The 21,666-nt window shown below is 42.9% G+C and overlaps 2 protein-coding genes across 24 annotated transcripts in view; one reads left to right on the forward strand and one right to left on the reverse strand.

Moving 5' to 3' along the window:
• The window catches only part of LYRM7 (LYR motif containing 7), a 248,132-nt gene that overhangs the window by 20,571 nt on the left and 205,895 nt on the right, over positions 1-21,666 (reverse strand). For 6 of the 23 annotated variants that reach the window (XR_015166915.1, XR_015166914.1, XM_086410465.1 and 3 more), the window contains exon 1: positions 899-964. Coding sequence is in view for 15 of the 23 variants with exons in the window: in XM_086410465.1 (XP_086266591.1) it covers positions 899-916 (18 nt within the window). In the remaining 8 variants the exon portion in view is untranslated. The other 17 variants (XR_015166917.1, XR_015166916.1, XM_086410468.1 and 14 more) reach the window with 8 other exon arrangements.
• Positions 7,218-13,872, forward strand: HINT1 (histidine triad nucleotide binding protein 1). Its single transcript, XM_086410472.1, has 3 exons — positions 7,218-7,378; positions 12,307-12,411; positions 13,551-13,872. Exons 1-3 carry the CDS (start codon positions 7,268-7,270, stop codon positions 13,713-13,715), a joined length of 381 nt encoding a protein of 126 aa, XP_086266598.1. The 5' UTR covers positions 7,218-7,267; the 3' UTR covers positions 13,716-13,872.

The following is a 21,666-nucleotide window of genomic DNA, read 5'->3' on the forward strand; positions in this document are numbered from 1 at the left end:
CATGCCTAGAGAGTACAGGCTACATGCTGGCTATTAAGTGCTACTAAAAGCTATTATGGACACTCAAAGTTTCTTGAAAGAATAACCCTTTACAATTCTGTTTCTATCAGTCCTGTTACATATATTAAAATGTACTAGGAACAGAGTTCAGTAGTACAAGAGGAACTCTTGGTGGCTCCCTGTTATTGACCAACCATTATAAGCACTGTTTGTTTGTTTTTCTCACTATACTATAGCAGGTCAATTTCCCTTTTCCATGTTTATGTCTCAACCGGCCATACTGATAATACTTAAGGTTGGTTAGGGATGGCTGGTCCCAGAGAATTGTACTCTGGCCAGGAATGCGCACAAACTTGTGATCTCGATCCTGAAGGGGGCATCACCTCCCAAGCTCGTTCAGAGCACTCAGGAATCTCAGGTCTCTGCTCTGTCTCGTTAAGTGCTACTTTTGGCAAGTGTTTTTGCCGGGATTCGATTTCCTTGGTTACCTGCGCACCTTTTGGTTATTTGACGAAATCTTTTACCTCATCGGATGGTTTCAGCGTAGGACTTTGGGGTCTTGTACAATTCCCAAGGATGCGAAATGGGTCCCTCACAGAAACGCTCGGTGTGGAAACGGAAAGGGGGCAGGACCCAAGTCACCGGCGTGCATCACGGATAAACCTTCTGTACTTGGTAGACGAAGAAGTAGGACCACCTGTACCGCCCTCCCTCCTCCGCACCTGCACAAACCCTCGATTGCCCTCCAGGGTTGGTTACAGGCTTCTCACGTGTAAAGGCCACATCCTCAGCGGAGGGTCCTGAACCTCAGTTACAGAGACACCAGACTATGTTCGCAAGGCCGCTCTCTTACCCTCCCCGCTGGCATCGCATTCTACCCCTCCTCGGACCCAGTCACCTTGGCCGCCTGACCCATGGCTCTCGTCTCCGCTTGCGGCCACTTCTCCAGCGGTCGAGTCGCCCCGCCTCCCGGCAACCAATCACGGCTCACCATCCGCCCGTCCCCGCCCCGTAGTTTTGTTCCTAACTCACCGCAACCAATCACCACAAAGCATCTCCTTCGTAGCCCCGCCCCTCGCGAAGGAACAGGCTAGGGGAGTTGGGTAAGACGGTGGCCTCTGGGAAAACCGCGTGGAGCCGCCGAGCTCATTTACAGCAGAGACAAGAACGGAAATAAAATGGACGCCATGTTAGTTAGGGGCAGAGGCACTTCCGGCCGTTTCTGAAGCATCCTCTGGTGGTAGAGTGTCGGTTGATAAATAGCACCTTTAGGTCCTTACCTCTTGTTTGGGGGTTGGGGTTATCTATTAAGGAACCATTATTTTAACGTTTCTGAGTTGCAGATTTTGTCTTTGCAAAAGTGCACAAATAAGAGCCAAGCCCTAACAACTATTGCAGGTGTTGATTGGAACGCAGACTTCCAAAAGCACTGTTCACACTTTATCCCACTTCATTCCTCTAGAGGGTGAGGCTGAGTTACTTCTCTAGATCACACGTTGCCTACTCAACATGCCCTATTCGGCTTTGCTGGGCAAGAGGTTGGAAATAGTTTATTAGCAGCATCACGATCATAAAACTTTTAACTACATTTAACTTACGACTTTGCTAGCATCAAGAAAAAAAAATCTCAACCTTGCTCCTATTGCATAATCATTGTCTTCCCTACTCCCTGCAGTTAAACTTTAAGGTAAAATTAACTTTTTTTCAGCTTAACCTTTAGGTGAAATTGGCTTTTTATTAGAAATGAAGATTTGGACCAATGGATCTTTAAGAACCCTTTCCTTCTCTGTGATTTATGTCATTTTACAGAATATTGCAAGTCATCATGAGAATAGCAAGATAATATTATTTTTTGAAAATGAAAATGCACTGGAGTGGCAAAAGAGTGTTTAAACATGAGCAATTAAGCCAAATATACTGGATACTGTCTTTTATTCAGGAAACAATAAATTAGATGATCTTCTGATTCTGTACAGTAGTGCCTTTTGATTGCTAATGAGTGATTCAAAGATGCTTATTTTCATTTTCAGTCTAGAATCACAGCCCAGTGTCCTGAAATTCATAATTTATTGTTATAATTTCTGGCTAACTAGGGTCCTGTATTCAGTTAATCAAAACTACTTACATGCCAGAATTTGAAAGTACAGTTTTCATAGTGCCCAAATCAATTCATTTCAAGCTTCTCTTCTCTTCAGTAAATCTGTATGGTTCCTTGAACTGTTCCATAAATGAGGTGACTATTCTGCTTGTTCTGGGAATACGTCCTGGTTTGCTGGCATCTCAAAGTGTAGGACCCAGAACTGAATAAGAAATTCCAACATGTTCATTATATGAAGTCATAGAACTATGTGGTAGGCAGGATAATGGCCTCCAAAAGATGTCCCTCTTTAAATCCTAGGAACTTCTGAATATATTATTACCATGCATGACAAAATGGACTTTGAAGATGTGATTAAGTATTTTCACAACTTATTGACCAGAGATATATTATGACACCTTTTGTTACCCGAACATTACTGACTGGAGTGTTTCAGTATTCACTTACATAATAAATCGCTGGCTACAGGCGTTAAGTTAGTTTCTGCAAAAATCCCCAGTCGATAATGTGCTAAGATGGGGAAGTTTATCCTGGGTTTTCTGATGGGCACAACGTAATAATCACAAGGATACTTGTAAGTGGAAGCAGGAAGCAGAGTCAGGGAGAGGTTTGCAGATGTTCCCCTGTGGTCTTGGAAGATGGAGGAAGTGGAAGATGGATGCAGGTGGCCTCTAGAAGCCAGAAAAGGCAAGAGAACCATTCTTCCCTAGAGACTTTAGAAGGAATGCAGCCCTGTGGACACCAAGATTTTAAGCCCAGTGAAATCCAATTTGGACCTCTGACTTCCAGAATGTTACTGGCTTGTGGCCCCTTCCATCTTCAGTGCCAACAGCAGAGCATCTTCAATCTTTGACTCTCACACCTGCTTCCATCATCAAATCTCCTTGTCTGAGTCTCACTCTCCTGTATCCTTCTTTTATTTAAAGGCGTCCCTGTGATTATATTTGGCCCATCTGGATAACTGAGGAATCTCCCCACCTGAATACCTTTAATTTAATTGTATCTGCACATCCCCTCTACCATGTAAAGTAACATTTTCACAGGCTCCAGGGATTAAAACATGGAAATCATGTGCCTACCATACCAGTTTGGGTGAAGCTTATCAATAAGGATGAAATGGAAGGAAATAAAGTAGGAGAAGCAGCGATGGGCCTGATCACTTAAGAGCTTATTAGCCAAGTTAAGGACTTTATATTTAATTCTATGGTGAAATGCCTTACTGGCAGGAGACTAACATCATAATTTATATTATATAAAAATCATTTTGGGTAGTATATAGCAAATGGACTATAGTAGAAGCAAATAGGCAAACCAGGAGGCTCTTGAAGTACTCCAGGCAAGATATGGTAGTGACCTGGTGAGAAGGGGAGGTGAGAAGTGATTAGATTCACCTGTGTTGAAAATCCACAAAGAAGAGTTGATGACTTCAAGGATTTTGGCTTGAGCAATCTGGTGAATGGTACTACAGTAGAGGCAGAAGGCTGCTGGAATAGGTTTTTAGATTGTTGTGGAGGGAATAAAAATAAATTTGAAGTGCTTGGTAGACATCCTACTGAAGGTAGTGAGTAGGCATAAATATGCTTCATACACCAATCTGGAATTAAGAGGTTGGGAGATAAATATAGACAGTCATTACTCTGTAGATGATAAAGCCTCTGATTTAGTGAAAGATGACCATAATATTTATTACGCCAACCCATACAAACTCTTTTCAATGTTTGACAATTTCGGTCATAAAGTTGCAGGAATGATAGAATGTACAAACACCTTTCACTCAGTTTTCCCTAATGTTAACATTTTACAATAGTTGCTTTATCCTCTTCTACTTATCTGTATCTTGACATTTTTGAGGATGTCTTTACTGTGTGACCCCTGAAGAAGGGAATGGCAACCCACTCCAGTATTCTTGCCTGGAGAATTCCATGGACAGAGGAGCCTCGGGGAATACAGCCCACGGGGTCGAAAAGAATTGGACATGACTAAGCAACTCCAGTACTCTTGCCTGGAAAATCCCATGGACAGAGGACCCTGGAAGGCTGCAGTCCATGAGGTCGCTAAGAGTCAGACATAACTGAGCGACTTCACTTTAACTTTTCACTTTCATGCATTGGAGAAGGAAATGGCAACCTACTCCAGTATTCTTACCTGGAGAATCCCAGGGACGGGGGAGCCTGGTGGGCTGCCGTCTATGGGGTCGCACAGAGTCGGACACGACTGAAGCGACTTAGCAGCAGCAGCAGCAGCAAACAACTAATGCTTTCACTTTACTGTTTAAACAGTGAATTGCACACACCATATCCCTCTACTCCTAAACACTTCAGTAGGTGTCTTTCCGACAGAAAAAAAAGACATTCTCTGGCATCAGTGGTTCTCAAAGTGTAGTTCCCAGGCTAGAAGCAACTGTATCACCTGGAAACTGTTAGAAACCTGCTAATAAATTACAGGGCTCCACCCCAGATCAACTGATTTTGATAATTTTGCTGGATGTTTGTGGGGAAATTAACAAGATTTTCAAAACTGTTTCCTAATTTGTACACATTATTTAGATTTCACAAATTGTTCCAGGAATGTCTTTGATACCAAAAATACCAAATGAGACACTTTTGTGATTAAAGAGGGCCACCATCAATAATTTCACCAGGGCAAAGTGGTAAAGGTGTAATTTTTCATAATATGGACACTTGGAAATTAGGTGTTAGCTAGAGAAGAGGGCCAGGAGTGGAATCCACACTGAGAGGCCTGGAACAGAGGGCTCACTATGAAGGGAAAATAGCATCCAGAGAGGTAGGAGAGTAAAGGCTGTTGCTGAAAAGAAGGAATGGTCACAGAGGCAAATGTTGCCAAGAGGTCAAGTATAATGGCAACTGGAATTGCCTATAGGATGTTGCGTGAAACCAAATTGGAAAAGGAGTACGTCAAGGCTGTATATTGTCACCGTGCTTATTTAACTTATATGGAGAGTGCATCACGCAAAATGCTAGGCTGGATGAAGCACAAACTGGAATCAAGATTGCCGGAAGAAATATCAATAACTTCAGATATGCAGATGACACCACCCTTATAGGAGAAAGCGAAGAACTAGAGAGCCTGTTGATGAAAGTGAAAGAGGAGAGTGAAAAAGTTGGCTTAAAACTCAACATTCAAAAAATTAAGATCATGGCATCTGGTCCCATCACTTCATGGCAAATAGATGGGGAAATAACAGAAACAGTGACTGACTTTATTTTTGGGGGCTCCAAAATCACTGCAGCCGTGAAATTAAAAGACACTTGCTCCTTGGAAGAAAAACGATGACCAAAATAGACAGCATATTAAAAAGTTGAGAGATTACTGTGCCAACAAAGGTCCATATAGTCAAAGCTATGGCTTTTCCAGTAGTCATCTATGGATGTGAGAGTTGGACTCTAAAGAAAGCTGAATGCTGAAGAATTGATGCTTTTGAACTGTGGTATTGGAGAAGACTCTTGAGAATCCCTTGGACTGCAAGGAGTTCCAACCAGTCCATCCTAAAGCAATTCAGTCCTGAATATTCATTGGAAGGGCTGATTCTGAAGCTGAAACTCCAATACTTTGGCCACCTGATGCAAAGAATTTACTCATTGGAAAAGACCCTGATGCTGGAAAAGATTGAAGGCAGGAGGAGAAGGGAACAACAGAGGATGAAATGGTTGGACGGCATCACCAACTCTATGGACATGAGTTTGAGGAAGCTCTGGGAGTTGGTGATGGGAGGCCTGGCATGCTGCAGTCCATGGGGTCGCAAAGAGTCAGACATGACCGAGTGACTGAACTGAATAGGATGTTGTAAGTGGAGTTCCTTAGTGATCTCGATAAAAGGCAAATAATTTTAATAAAGAACTATAGACACAATAGAGAAGGCAATGGCACCCCACTCCAGTACTCTTTGCCTGGAAAATTCCATGGACGGAGGAGCCTGGTAGGCTGCAGTCCATGGGGTCGCTAAGAGTCGGACATAACTGAGCGACTTCACTTTCACTTTTCCCTTTCATGCATTGGAGAAGGAAATGGCAACCCACTCCAGTGTTCTTGCCTGGAGAATCCCAGGGACAGGGGAGCCTGGTGGGCTGCCGTGTCTGGGGTCGCACAGAGTCGGACACAACTGAAGCGACTTAGCAGCAGCAGCAGCATAGACACAATATATAGAAAACTCTTCTTAAAAGGAGCAAAGATATGGAGGGGTATGTGGGGCTTAGGAAAGGTGTTGCTCCTTTACGGTGGGGCATCTTACATTATGTTGATTACTGCTGGGAATAATTCTTTGCAGAACAGTCCACGGAGGTTTGGCTTCCCTAGTGGCTCAATCTGTAAAGAATCTGCCTGCAATGCAGGAGAGCCGGGTTCCATCTCTGGTTGGGGAAGATCCCCTGGAGAAGGTATTGACAACCTACTCCAGTATTCTTACCTGGAGAATCCCATGGAGCCTGGTGGGCTAAGTCCATGGGGTCACAAGAGTCGGACAAGACTTCGTGACTAAACCACCACCACCACCACCACGGGAGGTTTACAAACTACTGATGCCTCCAGAGTTTGATTTAACTGGTCTGGGGTGTGACGAAGTTCAGAGATTTTTTTACATGCTACCCAGGTAACTGTAACGTGCAGTCAAGGTTGCTAGACTTGCTTGAAAGAAAAGAAAGAAAAGAAAAGAAAGAAAAATTGCTAGAAAAAGAAAATTAACGCAGGGGGCTTACTTGCTGAAGCTAAGACCTATGTAGCTGAGAAACCAAGTATCACGGTGTCTCTGCCCGCAAAAACGGCCAGTACTGCTTAGGTTTCAAATCTTTTCAGTTACAGTATCCAATTTTTCCTACAAGCGTCCATAAGACAAGCGAGGGGCTTTCTGCAGTAACTACGCTCCTCGAGAGACAAGAAAGGAAGAAAGAAAAACGACCTTGGTGCCGATTGCTGGGTCCTGTCATCGAGAATCTCTCTTTGGCTGGGTCTCGGTCCCGGGTTCCCCTAGAGCTCCGGCGCGCAAAGCAACACCCGAGCGCAAGTCGCCAGTGCGCATGTGCACGAGTTACTGGGGCGTGCTAGTGGCGTGTCCCTGCGCAAGCTTGTCGACTGGCTCCCGCCCTCTGCCCGCGCCCCCGGCTCCTCCCTCCTTCCGACCTTCTCCCCGGCCGGACGCACGGGAGGGAGGCAGAGATGGCAGATGAGATCGCCAAGGCTCAGGTCGCCCGGCCTGGCGGCGACACGATCTTCGGGAAGATCATTCGCAAGGAAATCCCAGCCAAAATCATTTATGAGGATGACCAGGTAGGCTCCGGGCGCCGCGTCGCTCGTGGGCTGAGACGGGGCAGGCGCCTGTGGACACGCGGGTTTCCCGTGGAGGGGAGGGATGGGAAGGGTCGGCGGGCGCCGGGGAGAAGGGAAGACACGGGGCCCTCTCCTGCGGCCTCGGCCTCGGGCCCCCAGCCAGCGGGCAGGGCCGCGGTCGCTCCGAGGTGGCCGGCCGGCGCGTGCCGGCGCTCCGGTTACGCGTTATCAGCCCGGGGCGCGGGCCAGGCCGCCGGGCGCTCGCGGGCCCGCACCGCGGGGTCTGGGCGCACGCGCGTGTGTGTGTGGAGGGGTGGGGGGCGCTCCGGGTCCTCGGCTTGGGCGCCCGCCGGCTCCCGGGTTACCTCGTACTTCAACTGTTAAGGAATCTGACAATCTCGCCAGCGCTCTGCCTGACAGGGAGAAACCCGATCGCACCCTGACTCGGGCCCAATCTCCGCGATCTCCCGCTCACAGCCGGCCTGCCCGGGCGTTTCCGGGCGCCTCTCCCCGCCGCATTGCGGTAGAGGCCGGGGGCGCACGGCCTGGGGGCGGCGCAGACGCCCTGGGCCTCCGCGAGGGACGCTCACCGACGGCCACCCCTTGACCCCCACTCTGCTTTCCCCCCTCTTCTCGGGCCTCGAACTCCCAAGAGTGAACCTGCTTCTGGGATTTGCTTTCCTTTAGCCCCTCCCAGGAAGGAATACTGATCAGTATTCCTTCAGTATTTTACAGGAAGTAGTTTTATGCCAAAAGATTAAGAGTGTCGTTCTTCTTGACCTCACTGTAGGTTGAAATGGTTTTAGAAAGGCCGAGTTCATTTGACTTGGAGACATCTTGTGTAAAATATTTAGTGGGAGGTTATATTTTGGATCTCAGATAAAGCGGGACAGGATGGCTGATTTAGATAAAAATTTTGTAACTTTTTAATAAATTCACTATGAAATATAGACTATAAGGAAACACCTAAGTTTTAATTCCTCGAGGTGAATTTATTTACCCTTTTTATCTGTTAGGGAAATTCTTTTGTTTTAGAAAATGTGTATTTCTTTAAAAATACTTTTGCTGCTGCTGCTGCTAGGTCGCTTCAGTCATGTCCGATTCTGTGCGACCCCATAGACGGCAGCCCACCAGGCTCCCCCGTCCCTGGGATTCTCCAGGCAAGAACACGAGTGGGTTGCCATTTCCTTCTCCAGTGCATGAAAGTGAAAAGTCAAAGTGAAGTCTCTCAGTCGTGTCTGACTCTTAGCGACCCCATGGACTGCAGCCTACCAGGCTCCTCGGTCCATGGGATTTTCCAGGCAAGAGTACTGGAGTGGGCATTGCCTTCTCCAAAAATACTTTTAGTTGCTTTTAATAAGTGATCGTTGACATACTGACTTTTGAACCATCTGAGTTCCAACAGTATAAACAGCAGGAAGCAGTCATGATACAGCATATTTGTACAGAGCACCAAGTATAATTACCCGGAGACAGTTAGCAGGAAAAGGTTCTATTAAGAAGCTTCTGCCTTCACTAGAGAACAAGATTCAAAACTATTCAAGGGGTATGTAATTAGTCTAAATGTTACCTATCCTCTTCATTTCTACAAAATAGATATATTTCCTAAGTAGTTGAGTAAAGTGGGAAGAAATTAACATTAGATAATCAGTAAATTTCTCATTATAAAAGTGATCACTGCCATAAAGGAAAAAAACCAGGAAATTACACAACTAGGGCTCCTAACCTCTAGAAGTGGGGCACTAGAATCAAAAGATTTCCTTTGAGTGGTGCTGGGAAAGTTGGACTGCTGCTGCTGCTGCTAAGTCACTTCAGTCGTGTCTGACTCTGTGGGAAAGTTGGACAGCTGCATGTAAATCAATGAAGGTGACCACACCCCCTCACACCGTAGTCAAAAATAAACTCAAAATATCTTAAAAGACTTAAACCTAAGACATGATGCCATAAAACTCCTAGAAGAGAACATAGGTAAAATTCTCTGACATAAATCATACCAATGTTTTCTTAGGTCAGTCTCCCAAGGCAATAGAAATAAAAATAATAAACAGGTACAGTGGTTTAAGACTTTGCACTCACAATGTAGGGAGCCTGGGTTTGATCCCTAATTGGGAATGGGCTTCCCTGATGGCTCAGATGGTAAAGAATCTGCTTGCATTGCAGGAGACCTGGGTTTGATCCCAGGGTTGGGAAGATCCTCTGGAGAAGGGCATGGAAACCCATTCCAGTATTCTTGCCTGGAGAATCCTCATGGACAGAGGGGCCTGGTGGGCTATAGTCCATGAGGCCCGTGGGGTCACAGAGTCAGACACGACTGAGTGACTAAGCACACACAAAACAGATCCCACATGCTGCAACTAAGAGTTTGCATGCCACAACTAAAGATCCTGCATGCAGCAGCAAAGACCCAGCACAGCCATATAAATAAATAATAAACAAACAAATGGAACCTAATCAGATTTACAAGCTTTTGCATAGCAAAGGAACCATAAAAAAGACAACCTATGACTGGGAGAAGATATTTGCAAACTATTTAACTGACAGGGGCTTAATTTCCAAAATATACGAATAGCTCATTGAGCTTCCCTGGTGGCTCAGATGGTAAAGCATCTGCCTGCGATGCGGGAGACCTGGGTTCGATCCCTGGGTTGGGAAGATCTCCTGGAGAAGGAAATGGCAAACCACTCCAGTACTCTTGCCTGGAGAACCCCATGGACGGAGGAGCCTGGTAGGCTACAGTCCACGGGGTCGTGAAGAGTTGGACACGACTGAGTGAGCACAGCCATTTAAATAAATAATAAAAAAATAAACAAATGGAACCTAATCAAATTTACAAGCTTTTGCATAGCAAAGGAACTATAAAAAAGACAACCTATGACTGGGAGAAGATATTTGCAAACTATGCAAATGACAAGGGCTTAATTTCCAAAATATACGAATAGCTCATACAACTCAACAACAGAAAATACCCCAATCAAAAAATGGCAGAAGACCTTAATGGACATTTCTCCAAAGACATACAGATGGCCAGTAGGCACGTGAAAAGATGCTCAACATCATTAATTATTTAAAAAATGCGAATCAAAACTGTAATGAATCAGAATGACTGTCATTAAAAAGTCTGTGAAAAATGGTGGAGAAGGTATGGGGAAAGGGGAACTGTCTTAGACTGTTAGTGGGAATGTAAGTTAGTACGGCGATATGGAAAACAGTATGGAGGTTTCTCAGAAAACTAAAAATGGAATTACCATATGATCCAGCAATCCCACTCCTGGGCATATACCTAGACAAAACCATAATTCAAAAAGATAAATACATCCCTGTGTTCATAGCAAAATTATTCACAGTAGCCAAGATAGGGAAACAACCTAAATGTCCATCAACAGATGAATGGATAAAGAAGATGTGGTACACGTATATACAATGGAATTCTATTCATCCATTAAAGAGTGAAATAATGCCATTTGCAGCAACATGGATGCAACTAGAAATTATCATATTAAGTGAATTAAGTCAGAGAAAGACAAATACGATATGATGTCGCTTATATGTGAAATCTAAAATATGGCACGAATGAACCTGTCTACAAAACAGAAATAAGACTCACAGACACAGAGATCCAGACTTACGGTTGCCGAGGAGGAGAGGGGAGAGGGGGTGGAATGGGAGTTTGGGATTTGTAGATGCAAACTATTACATTTAGAATGGATAAACGAGGTCCTACTCTGTATAGCACAGAGAACTATATCCAGTATCCTGGGATAAACTATAATGGAAAAGAATATTAAGAAAAGAATGTGTATGTGTATAGCTGAATCATTTTGCCATCCAGCAGAGACTGGCACAACACTATAAATCAACTGTGAAAGTGAAAGTCGCTCAGTCCTGTCCGACTCTTTGTGACCCCACGGACTATAGGTCCATGGACTACTCCAGGCCAGAATACTAGAGTGGGTAGCCATTCCCTTCTCCAGAGGATCTTCCCAACCCAGGAATTGAACCCAGGTCTCCTGCATTTCCACTCCAGTGTTCTTGCCTGGAGAATCCCAGGGACGGCGGAGCCTGGTGGGCTGCCGTCTATGGGGTCACACAGAGTCGGACACGATTGAAGTGACTTAGCAGCAGCAGCAGCAGCTCCCGCATTGCAGGCGGGTTTTTGTCAGCTGAGCCACAAGGGAAGCCTAAGGATACTGGAGTGGGTAGCCCATCCCTTCTCCAGCAGATCTTCCTGACTCAGGAATTGAACCAGGGTCTCCTGCATTGCAGGTGGATTCTTTACCAACTAAGCTATCAGGAAAGCCCCCCAAAACTATACTTAAGTAAAAAATATGAAATTCAAAATTAAAAAAAAATTCCTTTAGAAATTATGTATATGCTGGTAGCTGAGGAATGAATAGTAGTTTAAGTTAGACAAAGTTGGGGTTATGGAAAAAGAGGATCTTTGCAATAGAGAGAAAATCAGTTGAGAAAGCCCTGAGGGTGGAGAGAGGTGGAGTGTGACTTGAGCAGGAAGAGTTGCATGAGAATATATTGGAATAATAGACAATGACTAGCATGCCTAATGGCTTCTCAACCTTTGGATCTTGGTTAAAATGTAGCTAGCTCAGAATGGTTGCCCTTGACCACCCAATCAAAATTAGGTTTTTCTGTGATAATCATTTATTGCACTTGTTACTTTTCCTTTGTAACTTGTGTGTTGTATTTTATAACATGTGGAATCTTTGGTTAAGTATACCTTTATGTGTTTAAAGTCAGTCTTCCCATTAGACTGTCAGTTCCATGAAAAGTTCCATGAAAAGTATTGTGTCCACTTGTGATCTCCTACCACTGGGGAACCCCAGTGTTTCTCCCATGGGGTTAGTGTGAAAATGATAAATTTAGGCTGTAAGACTATATATGGAAATTTTGACTTGTTTCCCCCTTTTTTCCAGTGTCTTGCTTTCCATGACATTTCCCCTCAAGCACCAACACATTTTCTGGTGATACCCAAGAAATATATATCTCAGATTTCTGCAGCAGAAGATGATGATGAAAGTGTAAGTACATTTACTAACATTATTAATTTTTTTTTTGCTTTTTAGATTGGGAGACTAAATATCACCCTTAAGGTTATGTCACATTTTTGTTTTCCTAAGGGCATACTGAGGAAAAATGGAAAATCATTAGGGCTTCAATGCAATGTATAAATAGTGTGATTTTTTAAGTGAGATGTAATTGACATATAACATTATATTAGATTTAGGTATACAACATATTGATTTATGTATATACAACAAAATTATCACAGCAAGTCTCGTTAACATCCATCACCACAAATTCTTAAACAAAAAGGATTCTAAGTAAGGATTAGTTGGTGAGACTCATTTTTCCTTAATAAGAAATAGTGTATCATATAGGAGAGAGTTCATTGGCTCTTGTATTAATGCCATTAAAGGAAAGAAAATTAATTTGATTTTACCAGGATGTACAGGCCTCAATTAAAATTTTTCTTAGTGCTCTTTGTGGTAGATGATATACTTGTTCATAACTGCTCACTCTTCTATGTAGGGGTGCATTATACTTCTGGCCTCATTGATGTTGGGCCTGGTCATATGACTTAATTTGACCAATAAGTACAAGCAGAAGTGATACATGTCTTCTGAAAAGAAGTTAATACCTGGTCTGCCATATTCTCTCCAATCTCTGCCACTGTGATCATATAGAGACTGTTCCATCAACTTGGGTTTCAAAGTGAAAAAGATCTGGAATATAGAGCCTGGTTGACTTGTGATCAACATGGAGTGAACAAAAGAAATGTATCTTTGATGTAAACCAGGTTTTTGGGTGGTTTGTTACCACAGCATAACCAAATCTGTCCCAACTGATAATATGCCCCCATAACAAGCAAGCAAGGTGTCTGCTTTATAAGAAAACTTAAATACCACTCGGAGTATGATCTTAAAATTGTTTTAATTGAGCAGATTTATGTCTATAATTTGTTTATTGAAATTAGTAATTAATAAATACCTAATAGTATTATATTAGGATTTAAAAATGTTTCCAAATACTTGCTCAAAGTCTGTTTCAATTTAGTAGCTTTAAAATTTTTCAACTTGGTAGTTTGTTACATGATGACAAGAAACTATAAAGCTATAAATTACTAGTGCTTAAGAAACTTTTTTTTTTTTTCCCACAGCTTCTTGGGCATTTGATGATTGTTGGCAAGAAATGTGCTGCTGATCTGGGCCTGAAGAAGGGCTATCGAATGGTGGTGAATGAAGGTTCAGATGGGGGCCAGTCTGTCTATCATGTTCATCTCCATGTTCTTGGAGGTCGGCAGATGAACTGGCCTCCTGGTTAAGTGTGCTATAGGGATAATTTTGCCTTTTCTATGATCAGGTTTGCAAGTTCCAATATGCTAAACAAGTTGTTTTTTTTTTTTTGCCTGTGTATGGAGGTATTGCAAAAATAATTTTAAAAACCCATACGTAATAAAAGACATTGTTGCATGGCCTGAATTCTGTATTTGACTTACTCTTAAAAATATGTTTGTTGGAATGTTTGAAGGTAGAGTTCATACCTGGGAAGGTTTTATTTTTTCTCCCCAAGGAGGACTCAGCATTATGTATGTGGTTATAATGGTGTGACTGATGTTTGAAGACAAGTTTAAAAATGTCATAAATTTAGCTTCATCTTTGAAATATGCTTTTTAGAGTAAAATATCAGTCCAGGGGAAGATTTTATAATCCAATTTTTTTTTTCTTCCTAAGAACAAAGGAAGTGATGTGATTGATCTAGAAAGTGACAGTTGTGGCACTAGAAATGCTTGGTGTCCAGCTCACATGTTTTCCCTGGACTATTGGAGATAATTCGGAAGGGATGAAAGTAAGTTTCTCACAGAAACTTTGATGGTCATATGAAGGCATACAGTAGTGTTTCCTTATTACCCTAACACTGAGTATTTATTATAAAGACTTTGAAAATATATTATTTAGAATTAATTCTCCAAATTGAAAACTCATTGTTTTGAATGTGTACGTGCACACTAGCAAAAATATTTTTAAGTTTTGCATGAATCTGACTATGTAGAATTGAGGTAGGTAAATCTCAGGGTCTGAGATCTTAGGCAGACTGACACTTATTTTTGGTCTTGCCATGTACCCTAGCCTTTCTGGGGTTGTACGGGCCAGATGGCTTTGCTTCTCTGCTTTCCTTCACATAGGCACTTTCCAGTTTCTAAAATTTATTTAATATTCCATATCTGCTTTTGTCTCTTTGCTCATTTTCTTTATAAGTTCCTTCCATTTTTAATCCCCAAGACCATTTTAGTAGATGTTGACACATTTTATTGCAAATTTTTTCTTCCAAATTTTTTAATTTATTGGTGATTTAAAAAAATTTGGGGGGGTAGATTAGAGATACTGGCTGTATATCTTACAAGGGAATTTATTTTCTGTCATTTTTACTTTGTTTATGGTATTTAAAATACAAAGTTTATCAAATTTTAATTTAGTTCACATTTTTAAAGGATTTATTAAAAAAGAAAAAATTTCCCCTGATACTGTATAGCTTTATGTATTTTTATGACTTATTTTATGAGGGAAGGTCTGGGGCAGGGGAGGAGTTTTGGAGGGACTTGTGCCACTGTAAAAAAGGTAATAACAATGGGACTTCCCTGGTGGCCCAGTGGTTAAAAATCCACCTGCTAGTGCAGGGGACACAGGTTCAATCCCTGGTCTGGGAAGATCCCACATGCAGTGGAACAACTAAACTGATGTACCACAGCTACCAAAGCCCAGGTGCCTGTAAACCATGCTCTGCAACAAGAGAAACCACCACAATGACAAGCCTGTGTACTGCAACTAGAGAGGAGCCCCCCACCCCCCCGGAACTAGAGAAAACCCACATACTACAGATACCCAGTGCGGCCCCAAATAAATAAAAATACAAAATTTTAAAATGTAATAATGCCCCAAATCTTTCAAGCTAGGCTTCAACAGTACATGAATCAAGAACTTCCAAATGTACAAGCTAGATTTTGAAAAGGAAGAGAAACCAGAGGTCAAATTGCCAAGCCTGTTGAATCATAGAAAAAGCAAGAGAATTTCAGAAAACATCTGCTTCATTGAGTGCACAAAAGCCTTTGATAGTGTTAATCACAACAAACTGCAAACCTTAAAGGGATGGGAATCAGTTCAGTTCAGTTCAGTCGTGTAAAACTCTCCGACCTCATGATCACAGCACACCAGGCTTCCCTGTCCGTCACCAACTCCCGGAGTTTACTCAAACTCATGTCCATCGAGTCGGTGATGCCATCCAGCCATCTCATCTTCTGTCCTCCCCTTCTCCTCCTGCCCCCAATCCCTCCTAGTATCAGAGTCTTTTCCAATGAGTCAACTCTTTGCATGAGGTGGCCAAAGTATTGGAGTTTCAGCTTCAGCATCAGTCCTTCCAATGAACACCCAGGGCTGATCTCCTTTAGGATGCACTGGTTGGATCTTGCAGTCCAAGGGACTGTCAAGAGTCTTCTCCAAAACCACAGTTCAAAAGCATCAATTATTCGGCTCTCAGCTTCCTTCACAGTCCAACTCTCACATCTATACATGACCACTGGAAAAACTATAGCCTTGACTAGGCGGACCTTTGTTGTCAAAGTAATATCTCTGCTTTTCAACATGCTATCTAGGTGGGCCATAACTTTCCTTCCAAGGAGAAAGAGTCTTTGAATTTCATGGCTGCAATCACCATCTGCAGTGATTTTGGAGCCCCCAAAAAAGTCAGCCACTGATTCCACTGTTTCCCCATCTATTTCATATGAAGTGATGGGACCAGATGCCATGATCTTCGTTTCCTGAATGTTGAGCTTTAAGCCAACTTTTTCACTCTCCTCTTGTACTTTAATCAAGAGGCTTTTTAGTTCCTCTTCACTTTCTGCCATAAGGGTGGTTCATCTGCATATCTGAGGTTATTGATATTTCTCCCGGAAATCTTGATTCCAGCTTGTGCTTCTTGCAGTCCAGCGTTTCTCATAATGTACTCTGCATACAAGTTAAATAAGCAGGGTGACAATATACAGCCTTGACGTACTCCTTTTCCTATTTGGAACCAGTCTGTTGTTCCATGTCCAGTTCTAACTGTTGCTTCCTCACCTGCATATAGGTTTCTCAAGAGGCAGGTCAGGTGGTCTGGTATTCCCATCTCTTGAAGAATTTTCCACAGTTTATTGTGATCCACACAGTCAAAGGCTTTGGCACAGTCAATAAAGCAGAAATAGATGTTTTTCTGGAACTCTTGATTTTCCGATCATCCAGTAGATGTTGGCAATTTGATCTCTGATTCCTCTGCCTTTTCTAAAACCAGCTTGAACATCTGGAAGTTCACGGTTCATGTATTGCTGAAGCCTGCCTTGGAGAATTTTGAGCATTACTTTACTAGCGTGTGAGACGAGTGCAATTGTGTGGTCGTTTGAGCATTCTTTGGCATTGTCTTTCTTTGGGACTGGCATGAAAACTGACCTTTTCCAGTCCTGTGGCCACTGCTGAGTTTTCCAAATTGGCTGGCATATTGAGTGCAGCACTTTCACAGCATCATCTTTCAGGATTTGAAATAGCTCAACTGGAATTCCATCACCTCCACTAGCTTTGTTCATAGTGATGCTTTCTAAGGCCCACTTGATTTCACACTCCAGGATGTCTGGCTCTAGGTCAGTGATCACACCATCATGATTTTCTGGGTCGTGAAGCTCTTTTTTGTACAGTTCTGTGTATTCTTGCCACCTCTTCTTAATATCTTCTGCTTCTGTTAGGTCCATACCATTTCTGTCCTTTATTGAGCCCATCTTTGCATGAAATGTTCCCTTGGTATCTCTAATTTTCTTGAAGAGATCTCTAGTCTTTCCCATTCTATTGTTTTCTTCTATTTCTTTGCACTGATCACTGAGGAAGGCTTTCTTATCTCTTCTTGCTATTCTTTGGAACTCTGCATTCAGATGCTTATATCTTTCCTTTTCTCCTTTGCTTTTCGCTTCTCTTCTTTTCACAGCTACTTGTAAGTCCTCCTCAGACAGCCATTTTGCTTTTTTGCATTTCTTTTCCATGGGGATGGTCTTGATCCCTGTCTCCTGTACAATGTCATGAGCCTCCGTCCATAGTTCATCAGGCACTCTGTCTATCAGATCTAGTGCCTTAAATCTATTTCTCACGTCCACTGTATAATCATAAGGGATTTGATTTAGGTCATACCTGAACGGTCTAGTGGTTTTCCCCACTTTCTTCAATTTAAGTCTGAATTTGGCAATAAGGAGTTTATGATCTGAGCCACAGTCCACTCCCGGTCTTGTTTTTGCTGACTGTATAGAGCTTCTCCATCTTTGGCTGTGAAGAATATAATCAATCTGATTTTGGTGTTGACCATCTGGTGATGTCCATGTGTAGAGTCTTCTCTTGTGTTGTTGGTAGAGGGTGTTTGCTATGACCAGTGCATTCTCTTGGCAAAACTCTATTAGCCTTTGCCCTGCTTCATTCTGTACTCCAAGGCCAAATTTGCCTGTTACCCCAGGTGTTTCTTGACTTCCTACTTTTGCATTCCAGTCCCCTATAATGAAAAGGACATCTTTTTTGGGTGTTAGTTCTAAAAGGTCTTGTAGGTCTTCACAGAACCATTCAACTTCAGCTTCTTCAGCGTTACTGGTTGGGGCATAGACTTGGATTACCATGATATTGAATGGTTTGCCTTGGAAACGAACAGAGATCCTTCTGTCGTTTTTGAGATTGCATCCAAGTACTGCATTTGAGACTCTTTTGTTGACCATGATGGCTACTCCATTTCGTCTAAGGGATTCCTGCCCACAGTAGTCGATATAATGATCATCTGAGTTAAATTCACCCATTCCAGTCCATTTTAGTTCGCTGATTCCTAGAATGTCTATGTTCACTCTTGCCATCTCCTGTTTGACCACTTCCAGTTTGCCTTGATTCATGGACCTGACATTCCATGTTCCTATGCAATATTGCTCTTTACAGCATTGGACCTTGCTTCAATCACCAGTCACATCCACAACTGGGTATTGTTTTTGCTTTGGCTCGATCCCTTCATTCTTTCTGGAGTTATTTCTCCACTGATCTCCAGTCGTATATCGGGCACCTACTGACCTGGGGCGTTCCTCTTTCAGTATCCTATCATCTTGCCTTTTCATACTGTTCATGGGGTTCTCAAGGCAAGAATACTGAAGTGGTTTGCCATTCCCTTCTCCAGTGGACCACATTCTGTCAGACCTCTCCACCATGACCCTCCTGTCTTGGGTGGCCCCACACGGCATGGCTTAGTTTCATTGAGTTAGACAAGGCTGTGGTCCTAGCGTGAATAGATTGACTAGTTTTCTGTGATATGGTTTCAGTGTGTCTGCCTTCTGATGCCCTCTCGCAACACCTACCGTCTTACTTGGGTTTCTTTTACCTCGGATGTGGGATACCTCTTCACGGCTGCTCCAGCAAAGCGCAGGTGCTGGTCCTTACCTTGTACAATGGGTATCTCCTCATGGTCGCCCCTCCTGACCTTGAACATGGAGTAGCTCCCTCGGCCCTCCTGCGCCTGTGCAGCCACCGCTCCCTGGACGTGGTGTTGCTCCTCCAGACCACATTACCTGCCTCCTGAGAAACCTGTATGCAGGTCAAGAAGCAACAGTTAGAACCGAACATGGAACAATGGACTGGTCCCAAATTGGAAAAGGAGTACGTCAAGGCTGTGTACTGTCACCCTGCTTATTTAACGTCTATGCAGAGTACATCATGTGAAATGCCAGGCTGGATGAAGCACAAGCTGGAATCAAGATTGCTGGGAGAAATATCAACAACCTCAATATGCAAATGATAACTACCCTATGGTAGAAAGTGAAGAGGAACTAAAGAGCCTCTTGATGAAAGTGAAAGAGGAGTGAAAAAGCTGGCTTAACACTCAACTTTCAGAAAACTAAGATCATGGCATCTGGTCTCATCACTTCATGGCAAATGGGAAAAAGTGGAAGCAGTGACAAATTTTCTCTTCTTGGGGTCCAAAATCACTGCATATGGTGACTGCAGCCATGAAATTAGAAGACGCTTGCTTCTTGGAAGAAAGGCTATGACAAATCTAGACAGTTATTAAAAAGCAGAGACATCACTTTGTTGACAAAGGTCTGTATAGTCAAAGCTATGGTCTTTCCAGTTGTCATGTATGGATGTGAAGAGTTGGACCATAAGGAAGGCTGAGCACCTAAGAATTGTTGCTTTAGAATTGTGGTGCTGGACTTTCAGCAAAGGATCAAACCAGTCAATCTTAAGGGAAGTCAACCCTGAATATTCATTGTAAGGACTGATGCTGAAGCTCCAATACTTTGGCTACCGATGTGAAGAGATGGCTCATCAGAAAAGGCCCTGATGCTGGGAGAGATTGAAGGCAGGAGGAGGAGATGACAGAGGATGAGATGGTTGGATGACATCACTGATTCAATGGACATGAACTTGGGTGAATTCTGGGAGATGGTGAGGGACAGGGAGACCTGGCATGCTACAGTCCATGGAGTCACAGAGTCAGACAGGTTTTAGCAACTGAACGCCACCACCAATGAGATATGCACTATGCTCTATGTATTAAATATATTATTGATAAAAACCAAACTGTGTACATCTTATTACATCCTGCAGCATTTACTCAGAAATTATATGAGTAATGTGAAAGTGTTAATTATTCAGTTGTATCTGACTCTTTGTGACCCCCTGGACTGTAGCCCACCAGGCTCTTCTGTCCATGGTATTCTTCAGGAAAGAATCCTGAAGTGGGTTGCCGTTCCCTTCTTCAGGGGATCTTCCTGATCCAGGGATCAAACCCGGATCTCCTGCATTGTAGGTGGATTCTTGAACTTCTGAGCCACCAGGGAAGCCCAAACGTGTGATGGATACTTGTAATCTCTGATGTTCACCATTTGAACTCCCTTTGGATTTAAGGGATTCCTTATCTCCCAAGTGAAAAGACATCTAGTATTCTAGCTCCTCTGCCAGCTAGGATGCAAGCCTTTCACTTAGGCTCTGCCAATCAGATGGATTCACCTGAGATTTTGAATTTGAAACTAATGACACAAAGAAACAAAGACAGTGGAGACTGCTTTCTGGTGTCGGTGGCAGCAGCATCCAGTTGGCAGACGCAACAGTGTTTGTGCTGCCAACTGTTAGATCCAGTATTAGATAGCAGGAATGACAGCAGAGCAAGCTGCAGTCCTGTGTTCAGTGGCAGCAGTAGCAGGGCCCCAACAGACTACCTTTCTGGCTCTGTTTTTGGCTGTGGTATTATCTGCACAGGCTCTCTTGATTCTTGCCTGTTTTACCAGTAATCTGTGGGCTAGACATTAAAAACTGATACATGTATTTAAATGCTGGAGAAGTTTTTACCATGAATGGTTGCAGGCAATAGATACTCAAGGAAGGGTGGGGTGAGGTGGTGGAGACTTGAGATTAGTTACTTGGCCAATTTTCAGATGAAGACAAGGAGAATCCAGATACCATTAACAAAATGGATTGAAGCCCATGGTAACTAGTACTAAAATAGCTAAAACATTCCATGGATCACCTGTACTATGTCAAATGAGGGCAAGACTGGAACTTCATGTGCTACCGCCACAGGAAGATACGAAGGGTGAGCAGAATTCAGGATTGTGGAGGTGTTGTGATTGCTTCTAATACTGCTGAACATCTGAGAAAGAAAGAATGACCTTCTATGGGGCCACCATCATCCTGATACCAAAACCAAAGATACCACTAAAAAAGAAAATGAAAGGCCAATATCACTGATGAACACAGACATAAAAATAATCAACAAAATACTAGAAAACTGAATACAACAATACATTAAAAGATCATATGCCATGATCAAGTGAGATTTAATTTTATTTCAGAGATGCAAGGATTCTTAAATATCTGCAAATCAATGCATATGACATACCACATTGACTGAAGAATAAAAACCATGTGATTTCACTGCAGCACTATTTACAAAAGCCAAGGCATGGAAGCAACCTAAATGTCCACTGACAGAGGAATGGATGAAGAAGATGTGGTACACATACGCAATGGAGTATTACTCAGCCATAAAAAGAACGGAATAATGCCATTTGCAAGCTCATGGATGGACCTAGAGATTATCATACTAAGTGAAGTAAGTCAAAGACAAATATCATATGATATCATTCATAGGTGGAGTCTAATTTAAAAAGCATACAAATGAACTTATTTACAAAACAGAAATAGACTTACAGATATCACAAATAAACTTAGGGTTACCAA

This window comes from Bos grunniens, chromosome 7, assembly GCF_055505025.1.
Source record: "Bos grunniens cultivar Pamir isolate PY7600 chromosome 7, Bosgru_T2T1.0, whole genome shotgun sequence".
Lineage (NCBI taxonomy): Eukaryota > Metazoa > Chordata > Mammalia > Artiodactyla > Bovidae > Bos > Bos grunniens.

Excerpts from the sequence above, each read along its gene's own strand:
- HINT1 (XM_086410472.1), top strand. The coding sequence starts at position 7,268 with ATGGCAGATGAGATCGCCAAGGCTCAGGTCGCCCGGCCTGGCGGCGAC. Across the intron at positions 7,379-12,306 it reads TCATTTATGAGGATGACCAG|TGTCTTGCTTTCCATGACAT; the intron begins GTAGGCTCCGGG and ends CCTTTTTTCCAG. Across the intron at positions 12,412-13,550 it reads CAGAAGATGATGATGAAAGT|CTTCTTGGGCATTTGATGAT; the intron begins GTAAGTACATTT and ends TTTTTCCCACAG.